Raw genomic sequence first — 18,179 nt, forward strand, 5'->3', positions numbered from 1 at the left:
TAGCTTGTGCTCTAGCAAAAATTAAGTTGGGAAAAAATTTAAAACTTTGTCTCTTTGATTGATGCTGCCCAGAGAAGTTGTGGCTGCCCCATCTCTAGAAGTGTTCAAGGGTAGGCTGGACTTGGAGCAGCCTGGTCTGCTGGAAGGTGTCCCTGCCTGGGACAGGGGGTTCGAAGTTTGTGACCTTTGAGGTCCTTTCAACCCAAACCATTCCATGATTCAATAGTTTTGCTGTCAGTCCAACCCTGCTGCTGTCTGGGCTCTTGTGGGTGGCTTTCTGCTCCCACCTCTCATTGTGGGTACCAGGAGCTCAGGGCTGATACCCACCTGTGTGGATGTTTTGGGAGCTGCAATCCATCCTCAGTGTCCAAGCAGCTCTGCAGAGCTCACCCCACACACCAGAGATGCACAAAGCAGGGGTGGAACACCACGAGCTTTACCCTCCCTTCCCACCCAAACCTTTCAGTGGCTGTGATTGCTGTCCCTCCCAGGCCCAGGTGCTGGTGTGCAGGGCTCTGTCCAACGTGCTGCTGCTGCCCTGGCCCAACCTGCCTGAGAGTGAGCAGCAGTGGGCTGTGCGCTCCACCAACCACGCCAGCCTCGTGTCCGCTCTCACCCGCGACTACCGGCAGCTCAAGGCCACGGCCAGCCTGCCCCAGAGGAAGGTGCAGCTGGAGGACAGTAAGTACCAGTGTCCCGCTCACTCCTGCTGCACTGGGGAGTGTCATTAAGCTGATTTGACAGTGGTTATTTTAGCTGAGAAATTGTTTCGTATATGGGGAGGGTGGGGAAGGAGCGAGTTGGGTTTTCTTTCTGTTTTTAGAGGCTTTTCTGCTCTGTACAGGGCACTCCCATGCCAGGTCAGCTGTAAACTCTTCCATTAGAGTGCTGTCTTCCTGGGACCAGGGTTGGGATAACAGTTGAAATAGTAAGGATTGCATTGGGAATACTGAACAGCCTCTTGTGTCGTATTAGAAAAGTGGCTGGAAGCAGCATTAACAAAGATTGTGGTTGTAAAAAATGAAGGGAGGAAATAAGAATTTCTTCCTTGGGAAGTACTGGAGAGGGTTTGTTTATATAGGAGGAATGCAAAGAAACTCCTGGCAAGGGGGCAGGGAAACTTTATGCTTTGGGCCTAGTTTGGGGTGATTTTGGGTTTTATTGAGGATCACTTTAAAAATCATTCAGAAATTTGCAGTGTCGCACGTCAGTTGTTTTAATTACTTTGTATGTTAGCTTAATTTCTCTTCCTCTTATCTGTGAGCAGTTTTGGCACATGCAAGAAGCATCACTCCTCTTGTTTTGCAGCCAAAGTGATCATCCACCAGACACTGAGCGTTCTGGAAGACATTGTGGAAAGTGTCTCTGGAGAATCCACCAAGTCCCGGCAGATCTGTTATCAGTCGCTGCAAGAATCCGTGCAGGTCTCACTAGCCCTCTTCCCAGCTTTCATTCATCAGTCAGGTATAACCTCAGGCCAGGGGTCATGCTGTGAGTAGCTTTCTGAGCTCCTGGTGACACCCAGAGCAGCAGCAGAGTTGTGGTGTGGGTGTGGAGTGTGTGGGTTTGCTGTGCCTGGGTGTGCTGGGAGAGCTGGGCTGAAGGGACATCCCTGCCAGCCAGGATCCAGGCAGGATTGTCACAGTTTCAAAGAGGAGCTGCTCCTGAGCACAAAAAAAAAAAAAAGCTTTAAAATACCCTCTCTGGCTGTATTTACCATTAAGAGGAATAGTTGTCATCAGATTGGGTCAAATGATGTGGGATTTGGGGGTTTCTTTCCCTGAGATGGAGCCAGGACTGTCCCTTGGCAGCCTGCTGGGCAGCAGCTTGCATTTTGTGTCACATCAGGTGCTTCCTCCTGTTCCCCTTGGAGCTGGGTGGGATTTTCTCAGTGGTGGGGGTTGAGGGGAGACAAAAGCAGTGAAATGCAGAGGATCCAAGGCAGCAGCAAAGGTGCTGTGACTCCAGGGAGCTGTTGTCTTCAGAACAGCCTCATCAATTGCCATTTATTGGCTATCCAAGGTTGTGTGGTGAGGGAGGAGTTTAGCAGCTCCAGCTTGGTTGTCCAGTTTTATTGGGGTGGGTGAAGGATCAGCTGGGTGCTGATCAGCTCACTGCACCACCATGTGCTCACTTCTGAGGATAGAAGTGTCTTCTCAGTTCCTGCCAAAAAAACAAGCTGGATTCTGTCTCCTCCACCCCGAGCTCTGCGGGTGTTTTGGATTTCCTGGTGTTTCCTGTTAACCCTGTATGAGCAGTGAGCACTGGAGATGGGCCTGGAGCTGCCCCTGAGCTTTGTCCCAGCACTCTGAGCACGCTGAGGCCTTGCTGCCAGGATTTTGGTTGCTCTGAGGGGTTGGGTGCTGCCTGTGCTGGTCATCCCTGGCAGGTTTTGGAAGGGGATGAACAATCTTGAAGCCCTGTAGGAACCAGCTGATGGTTTCAGTTTCTCAGACAACCCTGTTGGTGAATTCCCAAGAGTAAATGGGGTTCCTTGAACAGGAGGAGCAAACTTCAGACTTAAACATAAAAGACTTATTGATGCACTTGGGTGTTTCCTTAACATGTTCTTGTTGCTTTTCTCCTCTCTTAGATGTGACAGATGAGATGCTGAGCTTCTTCCTCACCCTGTTCCAAGGCCTGAGGGTGCAGATGGGAGTGCCTTTCACTGAGCAGATCATACAGACCTTCCTGAACATGTTCACCAGGTACTGCCCAGCCCTGGTCACTTCTTTCTTACCCCTCAGGATGGTTTATCTGAGGAGCTGCTCAGACAGCTGGTCCCTGTCCCTAAAGTGGGCTGTTTGCAGCCTTTGTGACTTTTGTCACATCCCAGGGGTGAATCTGGGGAAAACACTTCCAAGTCTGGAGAGACCCAGGGCCCATAAGTCACAGCTGCCATTGTGCAATCCCAGCTCTCCCACCGACTTGCTGGCTGTGTGGGGTGTTGAACTGGACTCTCACATTCCCTCTTAGCTCCTGCCTAAGGTCTGAGAGTGTCCCTCACTCATCTTTTGTTGGGGAGGGGGATCTGTCAACCCTCAGTCAAACCTCCCTCCCTTCTGTACCTTCATGTGCTTGGCTACTATTAATGGAGCATCTTAGAGGCAGCACTTATTTTCCTGTAAACCAGGTGAGCCTTTGGATCCCTGGGGATGTTCCTAATGCCTGTTTGTGTCCCAGGGAGCAGCTGGCAGAGAGCATCCTGCACGAGGGCAGCACGGGCTGCCGCGTGGTGGAGAAGTTCCTGAAGATCCTGCAGGTGGTGGTGCAGGAGCCAGGCCAGGTGTTCAAACCCTTCCTGCCCAGTGTGATCTCCCTGTGCATGGAGCAGGTCTATCCCATCATTGCAGAGGTATTCAGCTCCCAGGGCAGGGCAGGGGAGGCATTGCTGGGGGGGTGTGATGGTGTTCACAGGGGTCCCAGGATGAGGGAAGAGACAAGGATCTGACTCCGTGTTTCAGAAGGCTTGATTTATTATTTTATGATAATAAATAATAATTTATATTTTAATATTATCTTAAAATTTATATTTATATTTTATATTTATATAAAACATATATAATATATATAATATATATAATTTAAATATAAATATAAAATAATATATAATATATAAATATATATTATATTATTTTATATTTATATTTATATTTATGTTTATATTTTAATATTATATTAAAACTATACTAAACTAATAGAAGAAAGGATTTCATCAGAAGGCTAGCCAAGAATAGAAAAATAAGAATGATAACAAAAGCTTGTGTCTCTGACAGAGAGTCTGAGCCAGCTGGGCTGTGATTGGCCATTAATCAGAAACAACCACATGAGACCAATCCCAGATGCACCTGTTGCATTCCACAGCAGCAGATAACCATTGGTTACATTTTGTTCCTGAGGCCTCTCAGCTTCTCAGGAGAAAAAATCCTAAGGAAAGGATTTTTCAGAAAATATCATGGCTACAGGGGGGTGGTGATGCCTTATGGAGCTGGAACAGAGGCTAGATGGAGTTAAGAGGAATAAAGTGGATTTTTATTGAAGGGTCTTCAAAGGCCACACCCTGGCAGTACCAGAGCTCAGGTCCTGTCTGGGCATGGGAAGAGGCTGGAGCTGTCCTGGGACTGCTTTTAAACTACTTGGAAATCCAGGTCAGGATTTGAGGGTTTTGTGCCACGGCCGTTGTGTGGTTGGAATGGAGTTACCACCCCCCTGATATTGGGAACGGGGAATGGGAGGGATCCCAACTCCACTTCATGCTCTGGCAGTGAGGGAGAGCAGAGAACACCCAGTGACAGTCAGGGGTGTCTGGGGGAGCAGGGACAGTCAGGGGTGTCTGGGGGAGCAGGGACAGTCAGATCTGTCGGGGGAGCAGTGACAGTGAGCTGTGTCTGAGGGAGCAGGGACAGTCAGATCTGTCGGGGGAGCAGGGACAGTGAGGGGTGTCTGGGGGAGCAGGGACAGTCAGGGGTGTCTGGGGGAGCAGGGACAGTGAGCTGTGTCTGGGGGAGCAGGGACAGTCAGGGGTGTCTGGGGGAGCAGGGACAGTGAGCTGTGTCTGAGGGAGCAGGGACAGTCAGATCTGTCTGGGGAGCAGGGACAGTGAGGGGTGTCTGGGGGAGCAGGGACAGTGAGCTGTGTCTGGGGGAGCAGGGACAGTCAGGGGTGTCTGGGGGAGCAGGGACAGTCAGATCTGTCGGGGGAGCAGGGACAGTGAGCTGTGTCTGGGGAGCAGGGACAGTGAGCTGTGTCTGGGGCAGCAGCAGTTGGGACCCTCAGTGGCACAGGCAGTGCCTGCAGCATTCCCAGCTGGGCAGCTGCAGGTGTCTGCTGTTCCCAGCTCACTGCCACTGGGAGTCTCCATCTCCATGGACCCATCCTCCACAGTCGTGGCTCTGCCTGGGGGGCTCCATGATGGAAACAAAAGAGCTTGGTCACAAGATCTCACATTTTTATAAGTTTTAGTCCATTTGCATACAGGAGCCAACTGTCCAATTAATAGCTTCAAATTATGAAGTTTCATCCTCCTTGCTTGCCCACCCTCCTCTTTTCACGTTGTTTATGCTTTGGGCCTGAAGTTTGAAGAGATTGTCCTTGAGTCTCCAGCTAGAATAGGATTGTTTTGTCTTCACCACCCTATGAAAAGATCCTAGTAACACTTAATATAAAGCTAAAAGCTGCACACCAAAACAGAACAGAATAACTTAAACCCCAGGTATCAGTGGCAGCTGTGAAGCTTTGAATTTCCACAAGCTGCAAGTGTGGAGAGAAAACACCCTGGGGGGGAGCAGTCAGTGGGATTGGAAACAGAGTGGGTGGAGGATTTTGTCAGGGATTTCAAGAGAAGCTAAAATTAGGGAGGAGGTCAAAGCAGGAGGTACAACCCAGAGTCAGGGATGTGTTTTCAGCATGATCCTACAGCTGCTGGCTCTGGTGCTCCCTTAGAAGTGCTTTGATGCGTGGGTGGGCCCAGGTGTGGGTGGGATGCCAGCAGAGGAGCCTGCCCTGAGCTCTGTCCCCTCTCCTGGCAGCGCTCATCCCCTGATGTGAAGGCAGAGCTGTTTGAGCTCCTCTTCCGGGTGCTGCACCACAACTGGAGGTACTTCTTCAAATCCAGTGTGCTGGCCAGTGTGCAGAGGGGAGTGGCAGAGGAGCAGATGGAGAATGAAGCCCAGTTCAGTGCCATCATGCAGGTAACTCACCTTTCCCACCACTGCCCAGAGCCTGTCCTGCAGAGGAGCACTAAACAGGGAATCACAGAATCATTAAGGATGGAAAAGCCCTCTGAGATTGACTCCAGTCATTCCCCCAGCCTGCCAAGGCCACCACTAAACATGTCCCCAAGTGCCACATCCACATGGCTTTTAAATCCCTGCAGGGATTGTGACTCCACCACTGCCCTGGGCAGCTGTGCCAGGGCCTGACCACCCTTCCCATGAAGAAATTTTTCCCAATATCCAACCTAAACCTCCCCTGGCACTTAAGGACATTTCCCCTTGTCCTGTCCCTGTTCCCTGGGACTCCCCCGGCTGTCCCCTCCTGTCAGGAGTTGTGCAGAGCCACAAGGTCCCCCTGAGCCTCCTTTTCTCCAGGCTGAGCCCTTTCCCAGCTCCCTCAGCCCCTCCTGGTGCTCCAGCCCCTTCCCAGCTCTGTTCCCTCTCCTGAACATGCTCCATCCCCTCAGGCTCTTTGTTCTTGTGAAGGTCCCACCTGGGCACATATGGGTGATGGGTTTAGATGAGCTTGAGTGAGGTTTTGCCTCCCTAAACTGCTGAAAATGAGAATTGCTGAGGAGTGACCCAGCTGCTGAGCTCACAAGGCACAGAGCCATGCAGGCATGAGGAAGGAATGTTAATTTTTTTGCAAGCCTCATCCTGCTATAAAAATACATTACTGCCACTGACCCATTTAATTCTGAGTGTTGTGATTGGCAGTGGGGAGAGCTGCCAGTGCTGGGAAGTTTTCCTCAGTTCCCATGGTCTTGTTGAGTGCTGTACCACAAGCCCTGGTGGAGAAGGGTCAGGGGGTAACACCTGACAGGCTTTGCCCTGGGGAATGGAGAATCATGGACTGGTTTGGGTTGCCATGGTCAGGGACATTCCAGCATCCCAGGTGGCTCCAAGCCCCATCCAGCCTGGCCTTGGGCACTGCCAGGGATGCAGGGGCAGCCCCAGCTGCTCTGGGCACCCTGTGCCAGGGCCTGCCCACCCTCACAGGGAACAATTCCTAATTCCCAATATCCCATCCAGCCCTGCCCTCTGGCAGTGGGAGCCATTCCCTGTGTCCTGTCCCTCCATGCCTTGTCCCCAGTCCCTCTCCAGCTCTCCTAGAGCCCCTTGAGAGAGTGTGTGCCCAGAGCCAGCTCCAGCCTTCTCAGGTTGGGATATTGGAATTTTTAAGAATAACAGGCTGTGTTCCAAGAGTTTCTTCAGTCAGAGCTGGCCAGATGAGTTCCCCTGCAATTCCTAGATCACCTTAGACTGCTGGTAGAGGACTTTGGGAGAGTTTCCCCCTGGTGGAGTGCCTGGAGAAACTGGGTCCCCTGTGGTGCACATGTGGAGAGGGAGCTGACATAACTTGAGCCATGTTTCTCTCTGGCCTTTCCCTTCTCCTGCCACCTTTTGGTGTCACTGCAGCCCAGGCTGGTTCCTGTGCAGGGCTGTCCAAGCATCTCCTTCACCTGTAGCTGTGTAACACTTCCAAACTCTCTTGAATGCCTCATTCTGGAAGGTATTTATGGAATAATCTCAGTTCAGGCTGGGTGACAACACTGCAGTGCTTGTTTTGCTCCTTGGCTCTTGTTGCTCTGATACAAAACTCCCATTTCATGTTCTGTAAGTGTTCCCACAGCCAGGGCTCTGTGTGGGGAATATTAATAGTTCCTGTGCTGATTTCCACCTGAGATCTAAGGCCAGAACTGGCTCAGTCTTGATGGGATCTGGGTCATTTTTGTCCATTTGACAATAAATGGGTCATGTGGGAGAAAAAACTCTTCTGCTCACAATGCCTTGAAGAGGAGCTGTTAAAATCCTGCTGCCTGTCTCTGTACAGAGCTGACCTCACCCACCTTCATCCCCTGTTCCCTGCTTTGGAGGTGTTCAGGGTGGAAAAGATGTTTGATCACACACTGTGCAGCCCTGCCAGGCCAGCTCAGCCTCCAGCAGGTTTTGTTCTGGGCTCTTCACTGCACAGGCTCCCAGGGCCTAAATCCTAAATCATCTCCAAATCCTAAATCAGGGCAGTGGCACTGCTTGGCTTCCTGGCTGAGACTGAGAGCCTCCCCTGGGCTCTGTCCTGCTTTGTTCCCTGTGCTGTGGTCCCTCAGGTGACACCCCTGAGGAGCAGCCCTGGCCCTCTCCAGTGCCAGGTTGGCCTGCCTGTTCCCAGTGGAGCCTGCTCTGCAGGAATATGCCCATGTTCCCACCAAAGTGTCATCCCCATGGACCTGCTGGCAGCACAGCTGATCTGAACTGCCCGTCTCGTGTGATCTTGCTGCACTGAGGCTGCCAGGAGTTTCTCCTGGGCTCAGGGTGAAAATGCTGTTGTTTTTCCTGGCAGCTCTGATGTTTGTGGTGCTCTCCATGCCCTTCTTCCCTCTGTGCTTTGTTCCCAGGCGTTTGGCCAGTCTTTCCTGCAGCCTGACATTCACCTGTTCAAACAGAACCTTTTCTACCTGGAGACACTGAACACCAAGCAGAAGCTGTACCACAAGGTGGGTCCTGCCTGGGCCTCTGCTCTCTGGGCATGGGAAGAGGAGGGAGCTGTCCTGGGACTGCTTTTGAACTACTTGGAAGTCCAGGTCGGGCTTTGGGGGGTTTGTGTCACAGCCTTTGTGTGGTTGGAATGGAGTTAATCCCCCCTGATACTGGGAACTGGGAATGGGAGGGATCCCAACTCCACTTCATGCTCTGGCAGTGAGGGAGAGCAGAGAACACCCAGTGACAGTCAGGGGTGTCTGGGGGAGCAGGGACAGTCAGGGGTGTCTGGGGGAGCAGGGACAGTCAGATCTGTCGGGGGAGCAGGGACAGTGAGCTGTGTCTGGGGGAGCAGGGACGGTGAGCTGTGTCTGGGGGAGCAGCAGTTGGGACCCTCAGTGGCACAGGCAGTGCCTGCAGCATTCCCAGCTGGGCAGCTGCAGGTGTCTGCTGTTCCCAGCTCACTGCCACTGGGAGTCTCCATCTCCGTGGACCCATCCTCCAGGCCTTGTAACCTACCCTTAGCTGCTGCCATGGAGGACTAAATCTGGACTCCAGGGAATCTGCTCAGCCTGGGAAAGCAGAGCTTGCAGTTTCCCATCTGTGGTCACACCTGAAGGGCAGCCCTTTGTGTTCACAGGTGCCTGGGGGAGATTTCAGGCCCCTGGCCACATTCCCTGGCTCCCAAGAGTACAGGGACCACCTGGCTGGAATTGGAGTGGGACTTGAGCTGGTGGCTTTGCCCATGCTTAAAACTTGAGTCATAGCCTGGAATTGTGGAATGGTTTGGACTGGGTGAGATTGTAAGGCTGATTTATTTTTAACCCCCTGCCATGGGCAGGGACACCTTACACTGTCCCAGGCTGCTCCAAGCCCTGCCCAGCCTGGCCTTGGACTCTTCCAGGGATCCAGGGGCAGCCCCAGCTGCTCTGGGCACCCTGTGCCAGGGCCTGCCCACCCTCCCAGGGAACAATCCCATCCATCCCTGCCCTCTGGCAGTGCTTTGCAGAGCAGAGCAATTCCCTGTGTCCTGTCCCTCCATGCCTTGTCCCCAGTCCCTCTCCAGCTCTCCTGGAGTCCCTTCAGGCCCTGCAAGGGTCCCTGAGGTGTCCCTGAAGCCCCAAACCATGAGGTAAATGTGGCCAAATTCAACATTAACTCTCAAGCTGATAATAATTGATCTTATTTTGGCCATTTTTGATCTGGGTTGTTTTAGACAATCATCTCAGTGCTCACCAGCGTGTGCAGATGCCACTGAAGCCGTGGCTGCTTTGTCCTTGCTGGATTTGTCCTCCTGTGGGAGGAGTGAAGTCCCCTGACCCTGTGCCCCTCTCCCTGTGCAGAAGATCTTCAGGACCACGATGCTGTTCCAGTTTGTGAACGTGCTGCTGCAGGTGCTGGTGCACAAGTCCCACGACCTGCTGCAGGAGGAGATCGGCATCGCCACCTACAACATGGCCTCGGTGGACTTTGATGGCTTCTACTCTGCCTTCCTGCCTGAGTTCCTGGCCAGCTGTGACGGTGTGGACTCCAACCAGAAGAATGTGTTGGGGAGGAACTTCAAAATGGACAGGGTGAGGAGGGGCCTTGCAGCATTGTGGTGTTGCCAGGATGCATTGGAGGCCATTATCCAGAGAAAGAGAAGTGTTTTGGTTTGGAAAGACAGGAGTCTGCTAAGGAAGGCAGGAGCCTCCCCTGAAATGGACAAGATGAACCCCCCCACCTCCAAATTGCTATAAATTTTAAATGAAGGGGCTCTCAGGCAACAAAAATTATGGGAGCAGGAAATAACAGTTCTTTTCTAGGGAAGAAAATAAAAAGATAAACAATGCAGTAAACTAAAACAACACTGTCAGAGTCAGAACCCAGCCTGACACCCTGTGGGTCAGGCTGTTGGCAGCAGTCCCATTGGAATTGTGGCTCAGCCCTCCTGCAGTGTCAGGGGTGGTTCTGCTGGAACAGGGATCCTGTAGAAAAGGGTGGAGTCTTCCTGTGAAGATCCAGTGGAGAGGCAGCTGCTGTTCCTCTGGGCAATCCAGTGGAGAAGCTGTGCTGGTATTTCAGAATCTCCAGATTATATCCAGGTAGGAATGCTTGGATTTCAGAATCTCCAGATTATATCCGGTAGGAATGCTTGATTTCAGAATCTCCAGATTCTATCTGGGTAGGAATGCTTGGCTCCTCCCTCTGGGCTCACATCTCCCAATGGGATGCTGTAGTTCTTATCAGCCATGCAGTGACATTCAATAGCTGTTATCAGCAGATGTCCCCTCCTGAGGGAGGCGTGGGTGTGATCACTCAGAGAGAGATAAGGAAAACTGCCCACTTGACAAAAGACAACTGCCATACAGATATATGGCAGAATACAGATTTAATATAATATTATATAATTATATGAATACAGATTTAATATATTATATATTTAATTAATACAGATTTAATATAATATTATATAATTATATTAATACAGATTGAATATAATATATATTTAATTAATACAGATTTAATATTATATAATTATATCATAATATATATCATATTATATTACAGATGTAATAGAATACATCTTGCCTTGCAACCTGCCACAAGAAGTCCTTTCTCAGGGTCTGGATATCAGCTCAGAGGTGGCCTTTGGGGCTCTAAGGACTTGCAGGGTCCTGGTTCCTGGATGCTTTAGTTTTGGAGAAATCCAGTAAAGTTTGCAAATTTCTCGCTTGGCACCGTGTTATTGGCAAGTGCGAGTGGCTGCAATTGGAGGCCGTTTTCCAGGGAAAGAGAAGTCCTTTCTCAGGGTCTGGATGTCAGCTCAGAGGTGGCATTTGGGGCTCTAAGGGCATGCAGGGTCCTAATTGTTGGCAGCTTCAGTTTTGGAGAAACCCAGCAAAGTTTGGAAATTTTCAGGTTGGTACCCCAGTGTCATCCAGTGGGTGTGGCCACATAGGGAGGCCATTTTCCATGGGAAAAATAAGTCCTTCCCCAGGGTCTGGGTATCAGCTCAGAGGTGGCATTTGGGGCTCTAAGGACTTGCAGGGTCCTGGTTGCTGGCAGCCAGAACATGCTGGCAATGTCTCCAGGCAGTGCCTTCTGCTCCCAGCACTTCCATGCTCAGCAATCCCCAGCCAAGGGGTTCCCAGTGCAGGTGGCAGAGCTGCCATCACCCCTCAGGCTGCAGGGTGCTGTGGGAGTCAGGGAAGGTGGTTCCTGGAGGAAGCTTTCACTGGAATAGGCTGATGTGTTCCCAAGTGGGACACTCCTGTCCTTGCCTAAATCTCGCTCCAGCTGCTGGCCAGATGTTTAAAGGTTTCAGTAAGGACAGCAGAGTCCCTGCACAGGCTCAGAATTCCTGCAAACCCCTCGTATGTGGGAAGGAAAGGTGGAATATCATGGCAGATATATTTCAGGGAAGGAAATGTGTGGAATACCATGGCAGAGCAGCAGGTTCTGGCTTCCATTTACTGAGGGTTGTCCATTGAATGTTCCCTGTCCTGAGGGAGGGAGTGGGAATTTGAGAGCGAGGGTGAGGGTAGGAATGGAACCCTGGGGGAGTTGCTTGGCTCTGGAAGGTGACTGTTCTTCAGGAATATCAGCCCTTGTTAGGGAGTGTGTGACACCCAGGAGCCTTGGCAGGAGAGCAGCCAGGAATTAGTGCTGAAACTGGCCATGGAGCCAGGCTGGGAGAGCTGGGGGAGAGATGGATCCAGGGAGAGCTCAGGGACCCTTGCAGGGCCTAAAGGAGCTCCAGGAGAGCTGGAGAGGGACTGGGGACAAGGCATGGAGGGACAGGACACAGGGAATGGCTCCCACTGCCAGAGGGCAGGGCTGGATGGGATCTTGGGAATTAGGAATTGTTCCCTGGGAGGGTGGGCAGGCCCTGGCACAGGGTGCCCAGAGCAGCTGGGGCTGCCCCTGGATCCCTGGCAGTGCCCAAGGCCAGGCTGGGCAGGGCTTGGAGCAGCCTGGGACAGTGGGAGGTGTCCCTGCCATGGCAGGGGTGGCACTGGGTGGGCTTTAAGGCCCTTCCCAGACCATTCCATGATTCCATGCCCGTTCCTCTGGGGCCTCACTGCACAAAGCTGAGATGGGAGCAGAGCCTGGATCCCTGCAGTCAGCTCTGCAACCATCTCTGCCCCAGAGCCTGCAGTTCCCTGGGCTCAGACTGAGTCAGGGTGGATCTGTTCAGGTGTGAACACCCACTGCGTGCCTGCCCCTCTCAGTGTCCCTCCGTTCCCAGCAGTTTTTGTTCTCTCCCTTGCAGGACCTGCCCTCGTTCACGCAGAACGTGCACAGGCTGGTGAACGACCTGCGCTATTACAGACTGTGCAACGACAGCCTGCCCCCGGGCACTGTGAAGTTATAGTGACTGCCCTGGAGTGAGTGCCGCCCCCGGGGCACAGCCCCGCTCTGCCCCCGGGCCGGGCCGGGCCGGCGCTGCCTTCACCGCGCTCCACCGCTTCCTTTGAGTTCTCCCTGCCCAGCCCGAGGCCGCAGCTGGAGCCGGCAGGATGTGTCTTAATGCCCACCCCGGGGCATCCCGGCTGTCGGGAAATCCCTCTCCCGGGGCGTTCCCTCTGCTCCTGTAGCACTTTGTTGCATCTGGAGGTGTCTGGAGAGATCATGTCCGTATCAAACACGAGGCAGAAGCGCCAAAGACCACTTCAGACATTCGTACCTTCGTGTCATTCCACCTTCCTGCCCCGCCCAGCTCTCGGAGGAGGAGTCTCCTGACGTTGGGACTGGTTTGGCACTTCTGTCACTCCCTTTGTTTTTAAATTGCCTTGAAAACCTCCCCGATGTTGGCGGGGATTTAGAGACTTTTTTTGGGTTTTTTTTTAAACGTAAACGTTTTCTCATCATTCCATTGTGATACTAAAACAACATGCTTAATGGGAATAAAGTGCTTACTTTGTTGTTTTAAATAACTTGGGGCTGGGTTAGTTTCCCTCTAGGTCATTTTGTATAAATGAGCACGCAGTGATCCACAGCTTTTCCCAGGATCAGGAATGAGGAGCAGCCAGCAAAGATCCCAACAATTCCAGCAGCTCCAGGAAGGAGCAGATCAGTGGTGGCCTCTTCTGCTGTCTCGTCATTGTTCTCCTCCTGTGTTTTCTGTCACATGTTGTGGTGATCCATTCATCCCCTCCAGCACAAGTGTCTGGATCGATCATGAGGTGCCTGCAGGAAGAAAAGGAAGAAATCCCCCATTCCCAGGGAACCTGGAGCTGAAGTTCACCCTCTGCCCAGTGACACAGTGGTGGCATCTGTCTGATAAAACCCCAGACTCCAGTCAGGCAGGAGCAGATTGTGTGGGGCTTGTGGATCTCTGATCATGCAGCTGGCAATGATTTCTTTTCCCTGAGGTCAAGAAGCAGTATTATATCAGTCCCAATTTTTATTTTTAATAGATTAAATTGGAAAGGCATGGAAAGGAAAAGGGGAAATGGCTTTAGGCTGAATGAGGGCAGGGCTGGATGGGATATTGGGAATTAGGAATTGTTCCCTGTGAGGGTGGGCAGGCCCTGGCACAGGGTGCCCAGAGCAGCTGGGGCTGCCCCTGGATCCCTGGCAGTGCCCAAGGCCAGGCTGGGCAGGGCTTGGAGCACCTGGGACAGTGAAAGGTGTCCCTGGACATGGCCTGGGCTGGGATGAGCCTTGAGGTCCCTTCCAACCCAAACCATTCCATGATTCTGGGGAATCAGTCTTAATTCCCTGTGGTTAAGTGGGCAGCTGCAGTGGCAGGAGCAGCACCAGGCTCAGGGAAGGGAGCACTCCTGGGGATGTTCTCCTGGGAATGTTTGGAGATGTGGCTGTGCTGTGGCTGCACCTGGACAGTTTAGAGGTGTCAGGGGTGAGCTGGAGTGTGGCAGCACTTCCTCCATGGTTCCTGTGTTTCAGTTTTGTGGACAAGCCCCTTCCCTGTGCTCATGTGTCATGGGGAGATGGTGGATGCTCCTTGCATGATCTGTGCCATCCCTGCATCCAGGCTCTGACCTGGCACCAGCTGGATCTTTGTGCTCCCTGCCCGGAGCAGAGTCCAGATGCCCAGGATGTGCCTCACCTGCTCCAGGCTGTGCAGGTGAGGGCAGAGCTGCCTGCAGGGGGTGAGGGAGGAGGGGAGGAAGGGGGGTGGTGGTCTGTGCCCAGCCTTCCAGACTCCCTGCCAGCCACACCTGGAGCAGCACTTGGAGTGCCCCTGTCTCCATGTCTCCCCTGTCCCCTCGTTGTTCCTGCTGGTGACGCTGCAGGAGCCCCCAGTGCAGGGTCCAGCCCTGGCCCTGCTCCTGAGCTCCTCCTGGGCACCCCCAGCAGCTCTGCCCTGCCCTGGGGGGCACTGGGGGGCACGGGAAGCTGGCAGCCTCCTCCTCCACCACTTCCCCTTGGGGCTGAAGGGATTCCATCCCAGCACAGCTCTCCAGGCTCATGCTGCTTCTCTTTCTTGACTTCACACAGGATGAAAGTAGATTTCCCCTTGGTCAGTGCCAGCAGCTGCCAGGTGGCCAAAGCCCAGCCTCCAGTCTGCCACCCCTTGTCCTAAAACCTCTTTCCCCTTTGCCACCTTTCTGTCCCATTCCCCCAGGCCTGGCAGACCCTGCACAGGGGCCTTTCCCCACCCCCAGCCCCTTGTCTGGGGCCAGAAAAGTCTCTTTTCCACAGCCTGTTGAATCCATTTGCCCGTGGGAAGGCATTGGGCTGTTTTTTGTCACAGTGCAGAGCACAGCAGGTCCCCAGAGCCCCCCAGGCTGTGGCAGGGGCTCTGTCCCCCCATCCCTGTGCCTTGGGAAGGCAGGGTGGGAACAGGGACAGAGGGATCAAGCCCAGCCCTCCGTTGTTTCTTCAGGATACTCCTCAGTCCTTCAGCTCAGCACGGATTTGGGAAGCAGGCTCCAAGCAGCCAGGCTGTTCCATGAACCTGTCAGGCTGCTCTCCCATGAGGTGTCTGAGTGCAGGGAAGCCCAGTACAGAGTGATTTCCCAAACTGGGGTCTGAATGGGCCTTGGAGAAGTTATCAGAGAGGTCCCACCTGGCAGTTCCTCTGTCCCCAGGGCCTTGCAGCCCTTCCCCAGCACCCCCTGTGTCCAGGGCAGGTCTGTGCCCCACAGGGGGACCCTGCTCTGGCTGCCCTTGTGCCCCAGCTCAGCCTGGCACGGGCTGACCCGGCCTCTCCCTGCTGCTGAATCGAGGGCAAAGCATGGCCCAGGTTTGGGTCCTGGCAGGGTCTGGCTCCCCTCGGGGTGAGTGTGGGCTGTGCTTCTACCCTGGTAGGGCTTGGGCTTCCAAACCAGGATGTTCCGTGTCAGGATGCTCCGTGCTGGAATGCTCTGCATGGGGAGGATGCTCCGTCCCGGGATGTCCCGAGCAGGCGCGGCGGCCTTTAAGGGGAGGGACGGAATCCTGACCCATCCCCGGGCCCTTAAAGCCTCCGCAGAGCGACCGAGCCCGGCTCGGACCCGCCGGGGCCGCCATGGGCTCCCTGGGGCGCTGCCTGGCCCGGAGCCTCCCGCGGGGACAGCCCGGCCGGAGCCCCCCCGCGCCCCGCTGCTACGGCTCCGGTGAGACACGGCCCGTCCCTGTCCTGCCCCTGGGGACCCTGTCCCCACCCCTGCTCCAGAGGACCCGGTCCCCATCCCTGGGGGCCTTTAGCCCCTTCCCTGTCCCTGCCCCTGGGGACCCTTTCCTCATCCCCGTCCTGACCCCGGTCCCCTGCCTGTGCTGCCCCTCAGAGCTCCCGTTCCCACCCTGTCCCCTCTGTGTCCCATCCCCTCACAGTGTCCCCGGTGTCCCCGTGCCGGGCGGGCGGCGGCTCACGGGCTCCTGTCACCCCTTCGTGGGGCGACTCGGTGCCAGGTCCTGCTGTCCCCAGCCCCGTGTGCCGGCATGGGACAGAGCCCGGAGCTGGTCCCAAGGGGTTCAGTGTCCCTGGGGCGGTGCTGGGGGCACCTCGATGCGGGGGCACAGGGACAGGGCAGGGCCCTGGCAGAGCCGAGCCGTGCCCAGCAGTGCCCGGGTGAGCTCACGGGCTCGGTTTGTCCGGCTCTGTCCCCTCCAGCACCGGGGCCACCCGGACCCGCAGCCCGGGACGCGTCCCCGAAGGGATTGGCAGTAAAGTGTCCTCTCCCTTCCTCCTCCCTCCCTCTCCCTTCCCCTCCTTCCTGTCCCCTCTGTCCCTCCAGCGGATGGGATGCGCTGTCCCCTGGGGCTTCTGTCCCCTCCTGCGGCGCAGCCGCGGCAGAGCCAGCGGCGGGGTGAGACCCTGCCGTCCCTCGGGTGACAGCGGGACCGGACCCTGCCATCCCTCGGGTGACAGCGGGACCGGACCCTGCCGTCCCTCGGGTGACAGCGGGGCCGGACCCTGCCGTCCCTCGGTCACCGATTTTTCCCTCCAGCAGCGGAGCGCTGTGACCGGGCGGGGGAAGGGCCCGGGGCCAGGCAGGGGACAGTCCCCAGCACGGGGACACGGCACAGACATGGCTGGCTTAAAGGCTATTTCCTGGCCACGGACATATCCCCAATACCCGTCAGGGCTTTGTGACACATCCCCTGGGACCCCAGCAGCCTGAGAGGCACAGCTTGGCCAGGGGACAGCGATAGGGACAGGGATGAGGACAGCGAGGGGGACAGCGATGGAAGCAGGGATGGGGACAGCGACGGGGACGGGGATGGGGACAGCGATGGTGGCGGGTTCCCATCGGCACCTCGGGGCCGAGTACAGCCCGTGGTGCCGCGGGGACAGCTCGGGGCCCTGCTGCCGCCGTGCCGGTGTCGGGTGGGTGCCGTGTCCCGCGGTGGTGACAGTGACCCGCGCAGCCCCCGCGGCGCTGCAGGAGAGGACGCTGCTGGTGGCCAAGCCGGACGCGGTGCAGCGGCGGCTGCTCGGGGACATCATCCAGCGCTTCGAGCGCCGCGGCTTCAAGCTGGTGGCCATGAAGCTGCTCCAGGTAGCCGGGCCCGCGGGGACACCGCTCCGGGAGCGGGGGTGGCCGGGGACACCGCCCGGGTGTCACTGTCACCGCCGCTGCCCCAGGCGGACCGGAGGCTCGTGGAGCAGCACTACGAGCAGCTGCGGCTGAAGCCCTTCTACCCCGCGCTCGTCGCCTACATGACCTCGGGGCCGGTGGTGGCCATGGTGAGGGGACAGCCCGGGGGTCCCGGGGGGTTAGGGGGACTCAGCTGTCCCTACCCCTGTCCCTGTCCCTGTCCCGCAGGTGTGGGAGGGCTACAACGTGGTGCGGTGCACGCGGGCCATGGTCGGGGACAGCAGCGCCGTGGGGACAATCCGCGGGGACCTCAGCGTGCACATCACCAGGTAGGGCCGCGGGGGCGGGACGCCGGGGCCGTGGCACTGTCCCCATCCCTGTCCCCTCGCAGGAACGTGGTCCATGCCAGCGACTCCGCAGAGACGGCTCAGAGAGAGATCGGCTTCTGGTTCCGGCGGGACGAGCTGGTGGCCTGGGACAGCAGGGACAGGGACAACATCTATGGGCTCTAGGGCCAGGCCCCGGCCGGGGACACCCCCGCCCCCAATAAACCCCGGTGTCCCCAGCTCTGACTCCGGTCTCCTCCCTCGGATGTCACCAGGAATCTCTGGGAGGCACTGGGATGTCCCCAGAGGGCACTTGGGTGGTACTACCTGGAGGCACTGGATGGTACTGGGAATCTCTGGGATGTCCTTGCAGAGGCACTGAGAAGCTCTGGGAGGCACAGGGATGTCACTGGGAGAATGGGGAGATACTGGGAAGCTCTGGGATGTACTGAGGTGACACCAGAGGACACTGAGGTGTCACAGGAAGGCTCTGGGAGGCACTGGGTGATAATGGAGGGCACTGGGATGTCCCCGGAGGGAACTGGGGTGGTACTGGGAAGCTCTGGGAGGCACTGGGATGGCACAGAGGAACCCCAGAAGACCCTGGGCTGTCTCTGGGGAGTACTGGGGCTGTGCTGGGAAGCTCTGGGATGCCACTGGTATATCTGTGGAGGTACTGGTTGGTACTG

At 55.5% G+C, this 18,179-nt stretch overlaps 2 protein-coding genes across 3 annotated transcripts in view; both read left to right on the forward strand.

The window, feature by feature from the left end:
* XPO6 (exportin 6) overlaps positions 1-13,111 on the forward strand; it is a 64,530-nt gene extending 51,419 nt beyond the window's left edge. For both annotated transcript variants that reach the window (XM_036392189.2, XM_036392190.2), the window contains exons 17-24: positions 492-681; positions 1,309-1,464; positions 2,594-2,708; positions 3,184-3,355; positions 5,529-5,690; positions 8,111-8,209; positions 9,536-9,766; positions 12,448-13,111. In XM_036392189.2, the coding sequence (XP_036248082.1) occupies positions 492-681; positions 1,309-1,464; positions 2,594-2,708; positions 3,184-3,355; positions 5,529-5,690; positions 8,111-8,209; positions 9,536-9,766; positions 12,448-12,549 (1,227 nt within the window). In that variant the 3' untranslated portion in view covers positions 12,550-13,111. The remainder of the gene's footprint in view (positions 1-491; positions 682-1,308; positions 1,465-2,593; positions 2,709-3,183; positions 3,356-5,528; positions 5,691-8,110; positions 8,210-9,535; positions 9,767-12,447) is intronic.
* A 2,540-nt stretch (positions 13,112-15,651) lies between these two features.
* LOC118692416 (nucleoside diphosphate kinase, mitochondrial) lies at positions 15,652-17,678 on the forward strand. The gene is made up of 5 exons (XM_036392225.1): positions 15,652-15,739; positions 16,995-17,125; positions 17,212-17,313; positions 17,393-17,493; positions 17,556-17,678. The coding sequence occupies exons 1-5, from the start codon at positions 15,652-15,654 to the stop codon at positions 17,674-17,676; spliced, it is 543 nt and encodes a 180-aa protein (XP_036248118.1). The 3' UTR covers positions 17,677-17,678.
* Positions 17,679-18,179: the final 501 nt, after the last annotated feature.

Source organism: Molothrus ater, chromosome 16 (genome assembly GCF_012460135.2).
Source record: "Molothrus ater isolate BHLD 08-10-18 breed brown headed cowbird chromosome 16, BPBGC_Mater_1.1, whole genome shotgun sequence".
Taxonomy (NCBI): domain Eukaryota; kingdom Metazoa; phylum Chordata; class Aves; order Passeriformes; family Icteridae; genus Molothrus; species Molothrus ater.